The sequence below is a fragment of the Danio rerio genome, chromosome 25 (genome assembly GCF_052040795.2).
Source record: "Danio rerio strain M-AB ecotype USA chromosome 25, GRCz13ab, whole genome shotgun sequence".
Taxonomy (NCBI): domain Eukaryota; kingdom Metazoa; phylum Chordata; class Actinopteri; order Cypriniformes; family Danionidae; genus Danio; species Danio rerio.
Genome location: NC_141045.1, coordinates 716,485 through 737,877, shown reverse-complemented (window position 1 = coordinate 737,877; position 21,393 = coordinate 716,485). Strand labels below are relative to the sequence as shown.

General features: G+C 35.5%; 1 protein-coding gene across 4 annotated transcripts in view; it reads left to right on the top strand.

Moving 5' to 3' along the window:
- The window catches only part of prickle1a (prickle homolog 1a), a 52,003-nt gene that overhangs the window by 18,654 nt on the left and 11,956 nt on the right, over window positions 1-21,393 (top strand). Inside the window, exons 2-4 of one of the 4 annotated variants that reach the window (XM_087310472.1) lie at window positions 1,279-1,356; window positions 14,847-15,008; window positions 20,454-20,567. In XM_087310472.1, the coding sequence (XP_087166598.1) occupies window positions 14,859-15,008; window positions 20,454-20,567 (264 nt within the window). In that variant the 5' untranslated portion in view covers window positions 1,279-1,356; window positions 14,847-14,858. 4 annotated transcript variants of the gene reach the window in all.

Here is a 21,393-nt window from a genome sequence, read left to right as displayed (position 1 = left end):
GTTGAGTGGGGCGGGGGAAACTTTTAAGCAGAATAAATATATTAGTGCATATCAGTGAAAACTTAAGCAGAATAAATAGAATTTTGCTGGTAGTTAGGGGGTGAAAACTTTTAACCAACATAAATATATTATTGCATGAAATAATGGAAATATTATTGAAAACTTTTAAGCTGAATTAACTTAATTGTATGATAGTTTGGGGGTAAAAACTTGTAAGCAACATTTCATTGCTTGTTAGTTTGTTGGGGGAAGGGGGGGGGGGGGCTTTAAGCAGAATAAATATATTGCATATCAGTTTTCGAGGAAGGGGTGAACTTTTAAGCAGAATAAATACATTTTTGCATGTTAATTAGTTTGAATTGTATTTATTTAAAAAAAATTGGGGGGGGGGGGGGGGGGGGGTTAAGCAACATTTTATTGCATGTGAGTTTGGTTAGGGGGGAACCTTTAAGCTGAATAAATATATTGCATATCAGTTTTTTTTTGCAAAAAAAAAATCATGGGGGGGGGGGGATTTTAAGCAGAATAAAAACATGCTAGAATGGTATTTGGGGGGGGGGGGGGGTAAAAAGTTTTAAGCAACATTTTATTGCATGTTTGTTTAATGGGGGGGGGGGGGTCTTTAAGCAGAATTAATGCATTATTGCATGTCTGTTTGGGGGACGGGGGTGCAAACTTAAGCAGAATAAATGGATTACTGCATGTTAGTTTGGGGATGTGAACTTTTGAGCAGAATAAATGGATTATTGCATGATAGTTAGGGGCTGAAAACTTTTAAGCAACAAATATTTTATTGCAATTAGTTAGTTTGGGGGGGGGGGGGGGCTTTAAGCAGAATAAATGCATTATTGCATGTTAGTTATTAGTTAAAAAAGTTTGTTAAATATTTAATTGCACGTCAATGTTTAGAGATGTATGATAAAATCAAACTTTATATGACTTTATACTTTAATATATTGAACATAGGCAGGTAATAAGCCAGTAGTGAACAGTGTGAATTAGCTAAAGTTTTACTCTTGTTTTCTTGTGTTTGATATTGGTTCCGTGTGTCCTGGTGGCTGCAGTAACCTGAGGAGCGTGTGTGTGTGTGTGTGTGTGTGTGTGTGTGTGTGTGTGTGTGTGTGAAGGGGGTTTGGTTTAGAGGGTCTGGAGCTCTCTGCTTCAGAGGAGTGGCTCCAGAATACCGCAGTAAAGTTTGAGGCATCAGTTCTGCTCCTTCACTCCACTGTAAACATCCTGAGCAGCACAACATGATGTGGATTTACATCTGATTTACAGGCTCCCTCTGAGGACATGTAGGATCGCGGAGAACACTCTTTCAGCCCTGAATACTGCTCGCAGACGCTTCTGACTGAGGTGAGGTCAGTGTTTGAGCTGATTTTTAAGAGAATACTTCATTATATTGAAAGTCTCTCCTCTGGGGCTCTGAGTGCACGTGTGTCCTATATTCTGCTGTGTCACGTCCTACTTTTTGAAGTTATATTGGGAAGCTTTTATAAATGTCTGAAACTGGGGCTGATTGTTAGTTTTAAAGAGTGTGTTGGAAGAGAAAGAGGTGTGTTGTGGGAAATATCAGACTTTCAGAGTTAGGAATCTCATGTCCTGATATTAATGATAGTTATCACTATATATGATCATTTCTGTCAATTCAATCAGCAATCAAAGTTCTCATTTTGTTCAGAGCTTCATGGCAAACATCTGATTAAGAATGTAGAAATATGCAAATAAATATTAATCCAGTACAACAGACTTTATAAAACTATTGATTGCAGGTCTTATTTAATAATAAAAGATGTAAAATGTAAAAACAAAGTACTTTCAAGATTGCAATTTTCTCATGATGCCGTTAATCATGGTTCTGTAAATGATGTAAAAGTATTACAGTAAACCCCATGATATAAATGATAGAGCGAGGTAAAGGTTTTTATTTCGTGACGTGTCTCCGGCGGGTCAGAGCGCAGGTGGTCTCCCGCTAATGCCTTCAGTCTGTTGGGAAAAGACAAACCATTTGGTCCTAGAAAAACACTGGAGCTCTTCAAAGTTTGGCCAAAAGTTTGGGAGGATCGTCCAAATGCTCTGAAATGAGTCGACACTGCCGTCCTTCCTGTTTCAGACATCCAGTGCTCTCTCATATTTCACTGTGGGTCAAACGTTTATTAGGTTCTTTGATTGTTTTCATGATAAACCTTTATTAGAAACTCACAGATCAGGAGTGTTTTTGCTGGACAAATGTCCTTAAGTGTGTTTTTGCTCATCAGTTTTAGGGGGTGAAAACTTTTAAGCAACACAAATGCATTATTGCATGTCAGTTTTGGTGGGAGAAAACTTTTAAACAGAATAAATGAATTATTGCATGTTAGTTTGGGGGGGGGGGGGGGGTGAAAACTTTTAAGCAACATACATTATTACATGTAAGTTTTTTTAAGGGGGGTTAAGCAACATAAATACATTATTGCATGTTAGTTGGGGGGGTGAAAACTTAAGCAACATAAATACATTATTGCATGTTAGTTTAAGGGGGGGTGGTCTTAAGAAACATGCATTATTGGATGTTAGTTTCAGGGTTGGTGGGGGGGGGGGCTGAAAAAGCTTAAAGGCTGAAAGCTTTTAAGCAACATAAATACATTGCATGTTAGTTTTTTTGGGGGGGGGTGAAAACATTTAGATAACATAAATGCATTATTGAATGTTAGTTGTGAGGTTGGTGGGGGGTGAAAACTTTTAAGCAACATAAAAACATTGCATGTTTGGTTTTTTTTGGGGGGGGGGTGAAAACTTAGACAAAAAATGCTTTATTGGGTATTAGCATATTAGTTTTTTTTGGGGGGGCGGGTGAAAACTTAAGCAACATAATTGCTTTATTGCATGTTAGTTTTAGTGTGGGGGGGCTGAAAGCTTTTAAGCAACATAAATACATTGCATGTTAGTTTTTTTTGGGGGGGGGGGGGGGGGGGCTCTTTTAAGCAACAGGCATTACTGCATAATTTTAGGCAACATAATTGCATTATTGCATGTTAGTTTTGGTGGGTAAAAACTTTTAAGCAGCTTAAATTCATTGCATGTTTGTTTGTTTTTTTGAAAACGTTAAGCAACAAATGCATTGCACGGCAGTTTTATGGGGGTAAAAACTTTTAGGAAATATTGGTTGATTGGGGCTACATAGTTTACTCCTTTTATACTCAAATATTCAAATTCTCCTCTTTAATTATGTTGTTTCTGCATGTTAATTCATAAAATTAAGAAGAGTATTATTGTGGCTTTACTTCATGACTTGGTTTGTCTTAGTTTTATTTGTCTTAGTTTTAACTATAGAAAAATGCTCTTTGTTTGGCAATTTTTCTTCCGTATATTCAAACGTGCCCTGTCTTTTTACATTACTTCCATGCAAAAATAAATTAATAAATCTTCCATTTTTGCAGGGCATTCCAGAAAACCGACACTAATAATCATTTCTATGATCAATACGCTATTAAAAGACTCTGAGGAGCACTGTTTGGCACCGACACACTCATTAAGTCTCTCTTATGTGTAGTTTTTCTTTGGTGTTCTTGTTTGTTTGAGAAGATTCAAAGATGCTTTTTGTATCTGAATGTTTTTGGAGGTGACATCACAAACGTGTGTATTTGTTGGACGGAGGTTTTGGAGGGAAACTCCTCATGTGCAGGGTTCGTTCTCATCGTCTGCCAGTAGTGCTGTTCTTAACATTAAACCCAAAGACAGAATCCAGCACTGACACACAGATCTGCACCAGCCAAATCAAACACATCCTGACTAATGCATCCAGCAGAATGAACATTTCCACATTTACTGGCCCTAATCAAGGCTTGTTTTTACACACTACTCATAATCATGCCATTAACCACATCATTACAGTGAGTGTCATTATTGCTGCATTTGTCAGTCAGATGTTCAAAACAGTCACATTTACTGTCTCTCAAATCCTGAGGGTTTTGGCCGAACTGTGGACTGAATCTGGTTTAACTCCATTAACACGAGCACTGTAGTTACTTTACTTGTAGAAAAAGTGAGTAAACGGATTGTGAATTAGAATTCAGATCACGGTTTCATAACCTAATTATTTTCATCAGTTTTTTGAGTAAAGTCAATTAATCATTAAAAAAGCAAATTAATCACTCTAAAAATTAACTAAATGCTTTAAAGGTCAATTAAGCACTTTAAAAGTCAACTACTTGTTTTAAAAGCAGTGGGTTTATTCTCTAAAAAAATAATAATAAGTCAACTAAGTGTTTGAAAAACTGAGTTAATTTACTGCTCCTAAATCAAAGACAACCAATAGCTTTAAAAGTCAAACAATTGTTTCAAGACAACCCAACACTTTAAAAGCCAACCATTGGTTTTAAAGGTTGACCGATCACTTTTAAAGTAAACCAATTGTTTTTAAAGTCAGCCAAACACTTTGAAACTTAACCAATCAATTTAAAAGTCAAACAATCACCTTAAAAAGCCAACCAATAGCTTTAAAATTCAACCAATTGTTTTAAAAGTAAACCAAATGCTTTAAAAGACAACCAAACACTTTCTGAAAGTCAACCAATCACTTTAAATGCCAAACAATGGTTTTAAAAGTCAACCAAGCAAGTTTAAACTTATCAATCTACCTATCAATTTAAAAGTCGATACCTACATACAGCCAATACCTTTAAAATTCAACTAATTGTTTTAAAACTCAACCAAGTACTTTTAAAGTCAACCAATTGTTTTTAAAAGTCAACCAATCACCTTTAAAATTCAACCAATCACCTTTAAAAGTCAACCAATTGTTTTTAAAGTCAGCCAAACACTTTGAAACTTAACCAATCAATTTTAAAGACAATCAGTCATGTTTAAAAGTCAACCAATAGCTTAAACATTCAACCAATCCCCTTTAAAAGGTAAGCAATTGTTTTTAAATTTAACCAAATGCTTTAAAAGACAACCAAACACTTTCTGAAAGTCAACCAATCACTTTAAATGATAATCAATAGTTTTAAAAGTCAACCAAACATGTTGAAACTTAACCTATCAAGTCAACCAAACACCTTTAAAATCAACCAATCACCTTTAAAATTCAACCAATCACCCTGAAAGTCAACCAATGGTTTTAAAAGTCAACCAATCACCTTTAAAGGTCAACCAATTGTTTTTAAGTAAACCAAACACCCTTAAAATTCAACCAATCACCTTTAAAAGTCAACCAATCACCTTTAAATGTTGACCAATCACCTTTAAATGTCGACCAATCATCTTTAAAATTCGACCAATCAGCTTTAAAAGTCGACCAATCACCTTTAAAAGTCAACCAATTGTTTTTAAGTAAACCAAACACCCTTAAAATTCAACCAATCACCTTTAAAAGTCAACCAATCACCTTTAAATGTTGACCAATCACCTTTAAATGTCGACCAATCATCTTTAAAATTCGACCAATCAGCTTTAAAAGTCGACCAATCACCTTTAAAAGTCAACCAATTGTTTTTAAGTAAACCAAACACCCTTAAAAGTCAACCAAATCACCTTTAAAAGTCAACCAATCCCTTTTAAAAGTTTAATCACCTTTAAAAGTCGACCAATTGTTTTTAAAGTTTAACCAAATGCTTTAAAAGTCACCCAATAGCTTTACATTGGAAATAATCTAAAAGTGTTTAAAAGTCAATTGATTGCTTTAAACCAATGGGCTTACTCAATTTTTACTTAACCGATCACTTTAAAATTCAACTAATCACTTCGACTCTCTTATTAAAAACGAATATCCACTAATCTCTTTAAAAGTCCACTAATCACCTTAAAAGTGAAGTAATTGCTTTATTAGCACTGGGTTTACTCGCTTTTTAAAGTAAGGTCATTTAATCGCTTTTAAAAGTTTTACTCACATTTTCAAAAAGCAGTCAAGCAGTCGCTTCAGAAGTCAACCATTGACTTTACCATTAACAGGTTTACTCACTTTCACAAAAAAGTGTTCAACAGATCACATCACAAGTCAGATAATCACTTTAAAACCATCGGGTCTACTCACTTTTTTAAAGTAAAGTCAACTAATCTCTTATTTACAGTGGTGTTTCTGTGAGAACGTTTCACTCTCTCATGTCTCCTCTGAAGTAAACTTGTGGAAATGAGCCGTTGAGGAAGGTGTAATTGTCTGGGTCTCGACCCGCTGTATCCTCAGGACACACGTGCTAATGACTCCATCAGCTTTGCATTGAGTTTATCAGTGGTATGATTTTGATCAGTCGCGTTATGCAGGATCTGATGTTAAAATAAAGGCGCTTAACATGCATTTACACCCACGCAGTCTTGATAAAGGAACTCTTCGCTATTCTGAGGGTCCATTAGCATATGAGTGTCCAGCACTTAGCCTTGTGTGATCACCCGGGGTCCTCTCCACCCAAACCCGCCCCCCGCAGAGCCCCATTCAGGCGTCCCGCGGGTGGAGCTCACAGATATGCATCTCAGACCTCCAAAGTCATGTTAACAAGCAGCTGTACACGAGCGAGCGTGGGCTGTTAAACACTCGGGCTGCAGGGCGTTTTCAGGGCCACAGCACACAGGAACTGCCCTGCCATTCACTCGCAGCCACTCACTCGGAAAATAGCTGTTTATTTCTGATGAAACATTAATGCGCTGGCTTTCTGCTGGGGATGCTGATTAGATCTGGAGACTCAGGAAGTCCACTTTTAAGTCGAATAAATGCATTATTGCATGTCTGTCAGTTTTCGGGGGGTGAAAACTTTTAAGCTAAATTTCTAAATTGGATATTTGGGGTTACATATATTAATTATGAAATTATACTTTAAGCAAAGTAAATGCATTATTGCATGCCTCTTTTTTTGGGAGGGGGGATTTTAAGATTAATAAATGTATTATTGCATGTCAGTTTCTTTTTTTGGGGGGTGAAAACTTAAGCAAATTGCATCATATGTCAGTGCATTGCATGTCAGCAAAATAAATGTATTATTGCATGTCAGTGTGGGGGGTGAAAACTTTTGAACAAAATATATTCAATGACTGTTTTAGGGGGGTGAAAACTTTTAAGCAGAATAAATGTGTTGCATGTCACTTTTTAGGGTGGACTGAAGATAAATGTATAATTGCATGTCCGTTATTTTGGGAGGGGGTGAAAACTTTTAAGCAAACTTCATTATTGCATGTCGGTTTTGGGTGGGTGAAAACCAGTAAGCAAAATAATTGTACTATTGCATGTCATTTGCAGGGGTGAAAACTTTTGAGCAAAAATATATTCAATGACAGTTTTAGGGGGGTGAAAACTTTTAAGCAGAATAAATGTGTTATTGCATGTCAGTTTTGGGAGGCTGAAAAGTTTAAAAGCAAAATTGCTGAATTGATTACTTGGGTTTACATATTTTGATTATGAAGGTATACTCTAAGCAAAAGTAAATACATCATTGCATGTCTCTTCTTTGAGGGGGGGATTTTCAAGATAAATAAATGCATTATGGATGTCAGTTTTCAGAGGGGGGTGGAAACTTTTAAACTAAATAAATATGTTATTGCATGTCAATTTGGAGATGAAACTTTTAAGTGAAATTGCTAAATCGGTTGATTGGGTTACGTATTCTTATCCTGAAGTGCATTATTGCACGTCATTTTTCAGGGGGGTGAAAACTTTTGAGCACTGTAAATGCATAATAGCATGTCAGTTTAAGGGGGGGTGAAAACTTTTAAGCTAAATAAATTCAATTCATCTTTGTTGTTATAGACCTTTTACAGTGTAGGTTGTGTGGGTTAGGGTTAGGGTTAGCTGAACACAGAAGTTGTAGTAAACTGAAGCTGTCTCAGTCCAGTGTACAGAGCTGAAGTTCAGTTTAGCTCAGTGTGGTTTAATATTCACTGATGAGAGTCCAAACACTGAAGAGCAAATCCATCCATGCACAGCTCCACAGGTCCCAAACTAAGCAAGCCAGTGGCGACAGTGGAGGAACAAACATCACCAATTGACCAAAGTGAAGGAGAGAAACCTGGAGAGAAACCAGGCTCAGTTGGGCTTCACCGTTCCTCCTCTGGCCAAACGTCCTGTGCAGAGCTGCAGTCTAGGCGCCGTGTATTATTGGATTAAATGTATTCCTGCATGTCATATTGAGGGTGTGGTGCCCTGAAAACTTTTGAACAAAATTGCTAAATTGTTTGATTGGGGCTATATATTTTATTATTATTTTTATTTATTTAATTATTTATTATTATATTATTATTATTTATTTATTATAATTGTATTATTATTTATTTATACTGTTTAAAAACTTGCATGTGCATGTTATTTCATATCAGTATTATTGTGGCTTTAGTTTAAAGTATTATTTGTTGACCATCAAGATCAATAAGACACGTGTTTTTGTCTTAGTTTAGTGATTTTTGCTATTTAAAAAAACCCACAAAGCTTATAGTTTAGCTGTTTTTCTTCCATACATTCCCTCGAAAAATAAGAGGGGAAAAGTATATCATCCATTTTACAATGCTTTCCAGAAAACAGACATTAAGAGTAATTAGCGTAACAGGAGTTTCCATGATCAAATTATTTTCATTTAAACATAGATTAAAAGCAGGGCGTTACTGTGTGACAGGGGGTAGCACAATCACCTCACAGCAAGAAGGTCGCTGGTTCGAGCCTCGGCTGAGTCAGTTGATGTTTCCGTGTGGAGTTTGCATGTTCTCCCCGTGTTGGCGTGGGTTTCCTCCAGGTGCTCCGGTTTTCCCCACAGACACATGCGCTATAGGGGAACTGGGTAGGCTAAATTGTCTGTAGTGTATGAGTGTGCATGTAAGAATGAATGGATGTTTCCCATTGAAGTGTTGCAGCTGGAAGGGCATCCGCTAGGTAAAACATATGCTGGATAAGTTGGCGGTTCATTCCGCTGTGGCGACCCCTGATTAATAAAGGGACTAAGCTGAAAAGAAAATGAATGAATGCTACATTAAAAGCATCTCGGTTTGGCCCAGAGTATTAGTGCCGTGTGTTTCTGCTCTGGATGTTGATTAGATCTGAGCCTCAGGAAGTGATGCTGATGGCATCTAAAGCAGAAATTAGCATACTTAAGGAGACTGTTTGGTAATAAGGGTGTTGCCGCTTTTCCTGTGTCAGCAACTTCCTCAAAATATCAGATCCTGATGGAGTTTACACCACCGAGAGGAAGAACTAAAGGGACAGTTCACACAGAAATGAAGGTTCTGTCATCATTTACTCATCTGTCGCTCGTCTCAAACATCTATGAGTTTCCATCTTCTGTTGAACACTAAAGAAGATATTTTGAAGAATGTTGAAAATCGGTAACCATTGATTTCCATTGTAGGAAAAACAAATAGGCAAGGCAGGTTTATGTATTATTTCTATAACACATTTCATGCACAGTGGCAATTCAAAGTGCTTTACACAAACAGGAATAAAAGAGACAAGTATAAGACAATAATAAAAATGATTTTAAACAAATTAAAATGTGTTAAAACAGGTTATAAAAGAATGAAAAAGAAAAGAAACACAATAGTGTGATCTGTGGGCTACAGCACAGTGCTCATTCTCATTAAAGTCAATGGTTACCGGTTTTCTGCATTCTTCAAATGATCTTTTTATCGTGATGAATGAGTAAATAATGTAGACATTTACATTTTTGAGTGAACTCTCACTTTAATTTGCTTTGAACTGCAGAGTTTTCCATATTTTTAACTTTAAAGGGTGGTTCACCTCAAAAAATAATTTACTCACTGTTTATTCTCCCTCAAGAGTTTCCAAACATTTAAGAGTTTCGTACTTCTGTTGAAAACTAAAGAAGATAATTTGAAGTATGCTGAAAACTGGGAACCAATGACTACTATGGAAGTCAATGGTTACCAGTTTTAAACATTCCTCAAAATATAGTCTTTTGTTTTTTAACAGAAGAAAGAAACTCAGGTTTTGATCAAGTAGGGAGAGTAAATGATGACAGAATTTACATATTTGTGTTGAAAAGGAGATATTTTGAAGAAAGCTGAAAACCTGTAACCATTGACTTCCATTCTATTAGTTTTTCTTACTATGGAAGGTTACAGGGTTCCAACATTCTTCGAAATATCTTCTTTTGTGTTCCACAGAATGAAGAAACTCATAAAGGTTTGGGTTTGTCCAGGAGTCTAAATTCACACAGTGAAATCAAATAAAATGAATTCATTCTTACCAAGAGTTTTTTTTTCTGCAAGCAAGCTAAATAATCTGCCAATGAGGTAAAGAAATACTCTTATTTAAAAGCAAAATCTAAATTAATTACCCTATTGGCAGATTATTGAGCTTGTTTTAAGGAAAAACTCACTTCATTTTGTGGTTGTGAATTGCATTATGAGAAGTGGATCTCTGCTCTGTCCACTTTAGATGTTGAAAATTCAACTCTACGGTTTAACAGAGTTATTTTAGTGACATTTTAGTCATTTAGAATTATAAAATAATGTATAAGAGATCAAATCTAGAGGAATAAGTGTGTACAATTACAGAAAATGTGCTGCAGTTTATTACAACCAACACACACAATCCAGCACTGCACACTATTACACATGACAATGAAAGTCACTTTATAGAAACTTTTCATGGTTAAAAGATGTTTAAGGAAAGAATAAGACCCCATAATGCACATAAAGTAGGAAACATAAAAACATGAAACTCAAACAGGTAAAAGTGCTAAATAAGGGTGTTTTTGACAGTGTGGGATTGTCCTGGACACTGTTTGAGTGTGTATCAGTGTAAAGAACTCACACCTGTCGGATCCTCCGTCTCACCTGTTTTCATTCCTGAAGATCAAAGCGTCAAATGATGCGTCACTCAGCAGGACGTGATGCGGCGCGGCAGCTTCTAAAACACACACACACACACACACACACACAGAGAGAAAGACACGCATTCAAGCATTACCATATGGCTTTGTTATGCTTTGTGTCTTCAATGACTTCAAAGAAACAACAGAGAAGAACACAGGAGAGTTTCTTTATGAGAAAAGACACACACTGCAACAAAAATAGAGTTTTAGTCTGCTTTCTACAATCCAAATATATACAAACTCTTAAATCAGTCAGCATTTTCTACACAAGCACAAAGTATAGTGTTGTTTTCAGCAATAATGAGCCAAAATGAAGAGAGTTTCTCCTTAAAACAAGCAGAAGAATCTTGTTTTTCACTTTGAAATTACATTATTTGATTCACCCCTCATTGGCAGATTATTTAGCTTGTGTTAAGCTGAAGCTCACTTTATGTAAAATAATCATGTAATAAACATGATAAAACGGTAAAAAATGCTTTTCTTACATTCAGTTTTGTCTTGTTTCTAGTCCTAATATCAACAAATTCTTAAAGTAAAAAGCATTTACTAGACAAGCTCAACATATTGATCTATATATAGTAAAATATTCTTATTTCAATGCAAAAACTAGATTATTTGGCTTGATTTAAATAAAACGTATAATTTTAAAAACAATACTTAACAATATAGCTGTATTTGTACTAAAATGCTTCTTGATTGAAGAGTTTTTAGATATTTAAACTTTTGAAACTAAGTACAAAAGCTTTTTTCGCAGTGTAGAATTGTACTATACTGAACTATACTACAGACAATAAATATTAATACAATATTAAAAACATTACAGAATGTTGAGAAATGCTATTGATGACAGCTTTGACATAGAAATCTAACTGTAAATAAAATGCAGATCGCAAACTTCGAATTTATTAAGATTGTGACTTCGTGGTGATGATAATCATGTTATTATCCTGGTAAAATGGTGTCTATTATATTGCTCATATAAATGTGAAAAAATATTACTGTAAGCAATATAATTTGTGACACCACGATGTAAATGCTATTAAACAAAAGACATTATTGTGCATACAATCAATATATATATATATACATACTATAAATAAATTCATTCATTCATTTTCATTCGCTTTAGTCCCTTATTTATTAGGGGACGCCACAGCAGAATGTAGCGCCATCTATTTCAGCATATGTTTTATGCAGCGGATGCCCTTCAAACCGCAACCCAGTTCTAGGAAACACCCATACACACTTATTCATACACACACACACACACGGACGGACGGACAGATGGACGGATAGACAGATGGATGGACAGATAGACAGATTGACAAACAGATAGATGGATAGATGGACGGACGGACGGATAGATAGATAGATGTATAGACGGATAGATAGATGGATGGATGGATAGATAGATAGATAGATAGATAGATAGATAGATAGATAGATAGATAGATAGATAGATAGATAGATAGATAGATAGATAGATAGATGGATGGATGGATGGATGGATGGATGGATGGATGGATGGATGGATAGATAGACGGACGAACAGATAGATGGACGGACGGACTGACGGATAGATAGATATATAGATGTATAGACGGATAGATAGATAGATAGATAGATAGATAGATAGATAGATAGATAGATAGATAGATAGATAGATAGATAGATAGATAGATAGATAGATAGATAGATAGATAGATAGATAGATAGATAGATAGATAGATAGATAGATAGATGGATGGAATGATAGATAGATAGATAGATAGATAGATAGATAGATAGATAGATAGATAGATAGATAGATAGATAGATAGATAGATAGATAGATAGATAGATAGATAGATAGATGGATGGATGGATGGATTTATGGATGGATGGATGGATGGATGGATGGATGGATGGAATGATAGATAGATAGATAGATAGATAGATAGATAGATAGATAGATAGATAGATAGATAGATAGATAGATAGATAGATAGATAGATAGATAGATAGATATATAGATAGATGGATGGATGGATGGATGGATGGATGGATGGATGGATGGATGGATGGATAGATAGACGGACGAACAGATAGATGGACGGACTGACTGACGGATAGATATATAGATATATAGATGTATAGACGGATAGATAGATAGATAGATAGATAGATAGATAGATAGATAGATAGATAGATAGATAGATAGATAGATAGATAGATGGATGGATGGATGGAGGGAGGGAGGGAGGGAGGGAGGGAGGGAGGGAGGGAGGGAGGGATGGATGGAGGGAGGGAGGGAGGGAGGGATGGATAGATTATAGTGCACATAATACAAGAAAATATTGTGACAGCATATTTTTATGTAACAGTTACTGATCTGATCTAATGTAATCCGTTCACTCTTCATATCCCGGCATTCATTTTATGCAAAAGCCAAAATCTTTAAGTGTTTAGCAGGATGGCTCATCATGACAACAGCACACTTCATATGCAGAAACCGAAGCACTTTCCAAACTTTGCAAATGTGATGTTCAAATTGAAGCACTTCTCCGGATCTCCAGCACCGTATGAGCTCTGTGAAGAAGCTCCCAGTAGGAGGAGATGGAAAAGAGCAGAAATGCTGATGAGTCAGGAAAACACATTAAAGTAAATAGACTGTAAAAGAGTTGGGATGTGGAAGTTCTGGAGGGAATGTCCGACCACATCACGGCAGAACTCCGCACAATAGCACTAACAATAAAACTGCCACGCTTTTATGAGCTCGATCTCTTTAACAGGCCTCCACCTCCAGCTCAAATGTTTGGGACGCTGGTTTACTCTAGTTTCTGTTCTCATCACAATACTGAGTGTCTTAGAGGGGGTGTTTCATTTAATACAGACTCATTCGAGATACGTGCCCTGGGCTACATGTTGGAGAACACTGAAATGTTTTGATGAATGCATTTGTCATAACTCCACTAGAGGGCGCTGTGTACAGTTTTGACAATCTCAAATACATTACTGGTACGGCTGAGGTGATTTGGGGCGGGGGGGGTGTTGGGGGAAGCTCTAAATATGTGTGTATCAATCAGTTTACATTTATTTTTTAACATTTTTATGATTTGACATCTTTATCAGTCGGCTAATCGGAGTTTAAAGTGAAAGTAAACATTTGTAAAGAATGCTGTATATGATAGCAGCCTAAATTACAACACTTCCCCTTTTGCTGTATTAGAAATACACGTTATTTATTAAAATATATTGTCGCTTACTAGAATTAAACTGCTTTATTCTTTCAGTTCTTTGATATTGTAGCCTTAAATTATAATGTTGATTATTATGTTGTTTGTGGTTTTTAGCTATTGTAAAGCACATTGGTTGACTTGAGTTGTTTTTAATTGTGCTTTTTAAGTAACCTGTTATTTTAATGCTGATGTATGATATTGTTTAGTGTTACAATAGAGCTTCTTGGACAATGTAAACCAAATTAAACCAAAAAATGTCACCAGATCTGTGATACAAACCAAATCATTAATTTTGCTAACACCAGAGGGCGCTGTGTGCATTTCTGGCAATCTCTACTGGGACATGTTTTCTCATATGTGCCGTTTTTCATAAATCCACTGAACCATTCCCTCTTGAAAAGCCGTCCATACTGAAGTATTCGGTCAGCCGTGTCGCCACCTAGTGTTTGTTTTACACACTAAATGCAGTCATACGTACCTGCCAGCTCACATTTCTTGGTTCTCAGAAATGTATCCCTGAGCACATGTTCCCAATGTCTTCTGTCTTTTCCTCTTAGCAGCAAATAATGATGACTGGAAACTTGTACTAAAACAAAACAAACTGTCTTCTGACCTTTTTGTTGTGAACTGAAAGCTGGAGTGGCAGCGCTGAGCATCATAGCTATTTTGTTCTTAAAGCTGAACACTTTATATAAAAGTCGGAGTAGTTATTTTACTTTATGACTATAAAAGCTATAAATATAACAGTTACTTAGCATTTTTATTGTCATACTGTAATTGTAAGTGTGTGCTGGTGGTATTGTGTGGTTTTGTGACCTGCTGTTCCTCCTCCGATCTGCAGGGGGTGTTAGTGATGGAGCTGGAGAATCGTGGCGGGCTCCACATGGGGTCAAAGGTCAACAAACTCACCTTGGGTTTCCAGCGCAGCTCCACGTCAGATGACGACTCCGGCTGCGCTCTGGAGGAGTACGCCTGGGTGCCGCCCGGACTCAGACCAGAGCAGGTATGGCTTTAGTAAAGCTCCCGGGAAATTACAGTAAAGTGTTTTAGATGATAGAATCAGAACGTTAGGATATATATCTATAGTGTGCTCCAAAACAAACAACATTCACATTTAGAAGATATAAGCATCTACAGCTGGCAGTTTTTCACTTCTGCCTAAATGGATCAGGGATTTTTTTGATGAGACACCCACTGATAGCCCCGCCCAAAGGAATGATAGACCCGCCCTAAACGACTGATAGCCCCGCCCTAAATGACTAAAAGTCCTGCCCTAAAACTCTAATAGTCCAGCCCTAAAGGAATGATAACCCCGCCCAAAAGGACTGATGGCCCCACCCTAATTAAATAATAAACTCTCCAAAATAGAATGATAGCCCCGCCCTAAAAGTTTTAATAAATCTGCCTAAATACAATGATAACCCCACCCTAAATGACCAAAAGTCTCGCCCTAAAGACTGATAGACCCACCCTAAATTACTAAAAGTCCCACCTTAAAGGTCTAATAGTTCAGCCCTTAATCAGTATTAACCCCACCCTAATTGACTAATAGCCCTGCCCTAAAGACTGATAGACCCGCCCTAAATGAATAATAATTTCACCCATATAGATTCATGGCCCCACCTTAAATGACTAAAAGTCCCACCCTGAAGGTGTAATATTCCAGCTCTAAAGGAAAGATAACCCAACCCAAAAGAGCTGATAGCACCGCCCTAAATGAATAATAAAATCGCCCAATTAGATTGATAGCCCTGCCCTTCATGAGTAAAAGTCCAGCCCTAAAGATCTAATGGTCCAGTCCTGAAAGAATGATAACTACGCCTTAAAGGATGGATGGCCCTGCCCAAAATGACTCATAGCCCTGCCCTGAAAGCATTCCATGTGACCAGAAGTGAAGCAATGTCGTTCTGAGGACAAGGGAAGGTTATGGTGTTTGATAAAAGGTTTTGAGGGCAAATAAAATTGTACAAAATGATAAAGTGCACCGATACAATATTTTTAACAAGCACAATCATATAAATATCAAATTAAAAAGAACTATTGTTGATTTAAAATAATTTAAATGTTGAATGTCGAATATTTGAATATTGAATGTCGAATATTTGAATATTGAATGTCGAATATTTGAATATTGAATGTCGAATATTTGAATATTGAATGTCGAATATTTGAATATTGAATGTCGAATATTTGAATATTGAATGTCGAATATTTGAATATTGACTGTCGAATGTTTGAATATTGTATGTCGAATATTTGAATATTGAATGTCGAATATTTGAATATTGACTGTCGAATGTTTGAATATTGTATGTCGAATATTTGAATATTGAATGTCGAATATTTAACACTTACCTGTGCGGTTTTATCAACAATACACAAGTGCGCACGTAAATAGTTAAAATGACTCACGAAACCAAAACAAATGTAGCGAAATTACGCAGAATTGTTCATTTATTTGTAATGTATTAACATATACATTAATTTACTTGTTTTTCATTTTAACCCCTGTATATGTTCAGTTTTCACATGTGATAGGCTCACTGATATTAATCTATAATCTGTGTTTATATTACTTTATCATTTACTAGAGAAAACAATAAAACCCCACATGACTCTCAGGAGGAAAACTGCAGTCTAATACCAATATAACCAGCTTCAGAGGCTCTTCTGTGTGGACTGAATAGTGTCACGCACGTCCAGATATTTCCACACAATGCACTCGCTGTTACGCAGTAAATTCTCCAGATGTGATGTTTATTAAAATCCCGAGCTGTTGGTCAGTCGTGCTGTCAGAGATTTCTGTTCAACACTGGAGGAAGTTTCCCACAGGCATTCGGGAAACAGGAAATGCTGCTTTTTATTTACAAACGACTTGATGGAAAATCTGCAAGTCATTATCTCGAGCTGCCAGACCAAAGCCTCGCAAACATCAGGAACAACGGCTTGCTAACAGCCAAACTCGCAGACACTACTTTATTTGTTTATATATTTATTTTCCTGGCGAAGGTGGAGCTCTGATGCCTGGATTTTTATTTTAATATTAAATTTATTCATATTTAAAGAACTGCTTATACATTTCAGAATAAAAATATAGATGGCAGAGGGAGGGAACACATTTCAACACATCTCCAATCACAATAGTTTTCTAATAACTGGTTTCTTTTCTCTTTGTCATGATGAGAGCACATAATATTAGACTAGATATTCTTCAAGACACTAGCGTTCAGCTTACAGTGACATGTAAAGGCTTCACTAGGGTAATTAGGGTAAAGTTAGGGTAATTAGGCAAGTTATTGTATAACAGTGGTTTGTTCTGGAGACAATCCAACACTAATATTGCTGAAGGGGCCAACAACATTGAGCTTAAAATGAGTTAAAAACTATTAAAAACTGCTTTTATTCTAGCCCAAATAAAATAAATAAGACTTTCTCCAAAAGAAAAAATATTATCAGACACACTGTGAAAAAATTCCCGAATCTGTTCAACATTATTTGGGAAATATTTAAAAATAATAAAAAATTCACATGTGAGCAAATAATTAGAAAAATCAGCATTATGAGCATATTTTGGGAATAGACACCGTAATAAGTTGTTTCGCTTGTTTAGAAAATGCTTCTTATTTTAAGAATTTGTAGATATTTGGACTAGAAACAAAACTAAAACTCGAAGCAAGAGAAGCAGTGTAGCATCTCAAGCTAATTTAAATCCCTTAGACACTAGAAATGATCAACTTCATTGCTTAAACAAAGATTATTTGTAGGTAATTATTTCTACATAGTCGATTACTCCAATCAACATTTTAAGTGGACCAAAAAAAGTCAAGTGTTTCAGGGTAACTTTGAGGGACGTTTTTAATCCACTTTAAATTGTGAATATTGTATATAGTGTTATTTTATATTAGATTATTTAATCTACCTTAATACTGTTAGACTGTTGTTAGAAAACCATTTAAAGCACTGTTTATTAAATTTGTATATTTGTTAAATATTTAATTTAATTTAATTTTATATTATATTTTATTATTTTATATTATTTTATTTTATGTTATATTATATTATATTATATTATATTATATTATATTATATTATATTATATTATATTATATTATATTATATTATATTATATTTTATGATTTTATATTATATTATTTTATTTTATGTTATATTATATTATATTATGTTATAATAAATTCTATTATATTATTTGATATTATATTATATTATATTTTATATTATATTATTTTAGATTATAGTTTATTATTTTATTTTATATTATATTATATTATAATAAATTATATTGTATTATATTATATTAAATTTTATTTTATTATTTTATATTATGTTATATTATTTTAGATTATAGTTAATTATTTTGTTTTATTTTATTTTATATTATATTATATTATATTATATTATATTATATTATATTATATTATATTATATTATATTATATTATATTATATTATATTATATTATATTATGTTATATTATATTTTATTATTTTATATTATTTAAGATTATAGTTTATTATTTTATATTATATTATATTATATTATATTATTTTATATTATATTATATTATATTATATTATATTATATTATATTATATTATATTATATTATATTATATCATATCAGCAGTGAAATTTAACTAAACTAAATTTTTACTCTGAAAAATGGACTGACGCAGTTTCAATTTACCAGAACTTCTAAGTTTAGCTGCTTTGACACAATTTACATTGTAAAAGCACTGGAGAAATGCACATAAATAGAAAGTTGAATTGATTATTATACAGATTACAGATATCTGTTTAATATATACAATTTGTCATGCAAAAATTACAAATGATCCCTCTTCCCAACATAATTTCTTTAATGTAATTGTCTTGTTTTTATGATTTTTTCTGTGTATATTTGTATGCATCTAACCATTAAATGTCAGTATGAGTTTTGTTTTTATCACTGAGGCTCTTAAACTGCACCATTAAATATGATGTTGATTGCATTTCATATCACTGCAGTGTTTGCGGTTACAGAAAGCATGTTGTGATGCTGGTTTCAGTCTCACACTCCCCTGACCTCGAAGAGCAACCCTAAATAAAACCCACAGCCATTTCTGCAGATAAAGCTCTAAAGCAATTTGGAGAGCCTTAAAATCCCATAATTTAGCCTTTGTGTTAAACTGTAATGCGTTTATAGCAGCCGTTCAGTCAATTGCCCTGATATTATAGGTGATGATTGTGTGTAGGAAGAGGAACCGTGTTGTTCAAGGGCCTGAGGGTCGAGTTGGAGGTAACATCAGCTTAAGATGAGCGTGATTTACGGTCATCAGCTTTAAATGGCATTCCTGTAGAGTGATTGGAAAACAGCAGGAGACTCTTTATGAAGGAAAAGAGCCGCTCGGTCCTGCTGTTTATCTACAGGAGTGTTACGACCAGCGCTCATAAAGGCTCACAGAGGTCACGGTGTCAATCAAGCACAATGGACTACAGTAAAAAGCAGAGCTGCTGCTCAGGTTTCAGTTAGAGGTCATGTGACGTTAAAATGTAGGTGTTAGTGTCAGTATGTGAGTCTTAAGGATATCTAGTGTGCTACAAATTCTAGTGTGCTACAAAATTCACATGTAGAAGGTATAAACATGCAAAAATTTTTATTTTTTAGTTAAACATGAATGAATATTACAAAAATAATTACAATTTTGAATCATTTTTAATAGGAACAGCTCAGAATAAATGTGATTTTTGTGACGCTTAATACAAAATTTAATATTTATTTAATTAAACATGAATATGAATAAATAGATAAAGATGTAACATCATTTCATGCATATTTACACAATTCATTTTCCAAACAACAACAACAACTGATACATAAACCTGGTATAAACATCCAAAGCTTGCAGTTGGTCTCTTCCGCCTTCATGCATCAATGTTCTTCTGCCGTCACCTCATACTTCTCATCAAATCTTTCGACAAATCAAATGCTTTTCAGTATTTGACATGCCCCGCCCCCTTCTTCTCATTGGCTGTTGGTTTGATGCGCTTGAGCTCAACCATTTTCACTAGCAGAGCTGTGAGAAACTAAACAGTATTGGCTGTTTTTTAATAAGGGGAGGAGCTACTGTATGCCCCACCCAGGTCAAATGAGGTCACACATAAAAAATACACGTCAAATCACTTTGGAGCTAATAAATGTGCTGCACTAGATTATTTTGCTTGTTTTAAAGGGAAAAACTCACTTAATTTTGACTCATTATTTCTGAAAACAACACTATTTGTTATGCTTGTCTAGAAAATGCTGACTGATTTAAGATTTTGTAGATATTTGGACTAGAAACAGGACAAAATCTCTAGCTAAGAAAGTCATTTTTACAGTGTGATGTTGTAAGCAAAATCAAAAATCCTCTGTCGCCTTTAATGACTCTCCATCTCTCCATCTGATCTTCAGGTCGCGCTGTATTTCTCATGTCTCCCGGAGGATAAAGTCCCGTATGTGAACAGCCCCGGAGAGAAACAGCGCATTAAACAGCTCCTGTACCAGCTGCCTCCTCACGATAATGAAGTGAGTTTACTGAAAGCACACAGAGAAGAGGAGCAGACCTTCAGCAGACCTCATCACACACTGCACTGTTCCTCCAGCAGACCAGAAAACCCACACATCACATTTCACAACACACTCAGAACACCACTGCACAGCATTGATATCAGCTTAGTCCCTTTATTTATCAGGGGTCACCACAGCGGAATGAACCTCCAACTATTTCAGCATATGTTTTACACAGCGGATGCTTTTCCAGCTGCAGCCCAGTACTGGGAAACACCCATACACACTCATTCTCACACACACACACACACACACACACACACACACACACACACACACACACACTCATACACTAGTGCCAGTGTAGTTGATCAGTTCCCCTATAGCGCATGTGTTTGGACTGTGGGGGAAACCGGAGCACCCGGAGGAAACCCATGCCAACACGGGGAGAACATGCAAACTCCACACAGAAACGCCAACTGACCCAGCCAAGACTCGAATCATTGATCTTCTTGCTGTGAACGTGTCGCCATTTTCCCAAAATATGTGTCAAAATAAGATGTTTCAGCAAAAAATCCAACCCAGGCTCATTGTGGAAGACGTTTCTGGAGGCCGCGAAATGCGTCTCGACACGTATTTGTGTCGTTTTTGTTTTTCGCGAATCCACAAGAGGCCGCTGTGCGCGATTTTTCGCATCTCTAACGCTTCTTGGGTTGTTCTCGCATGAAAAGCCGTCGGAGGCCGCTGTCGAGCGACCGTCTGTCTCAATCGACGTTTTTCAAAAGTCGTCCAGAAATAAAAAAAAGCAAACGCCCTTGTCCGATTTTGACTGCGTTTTCGGGTT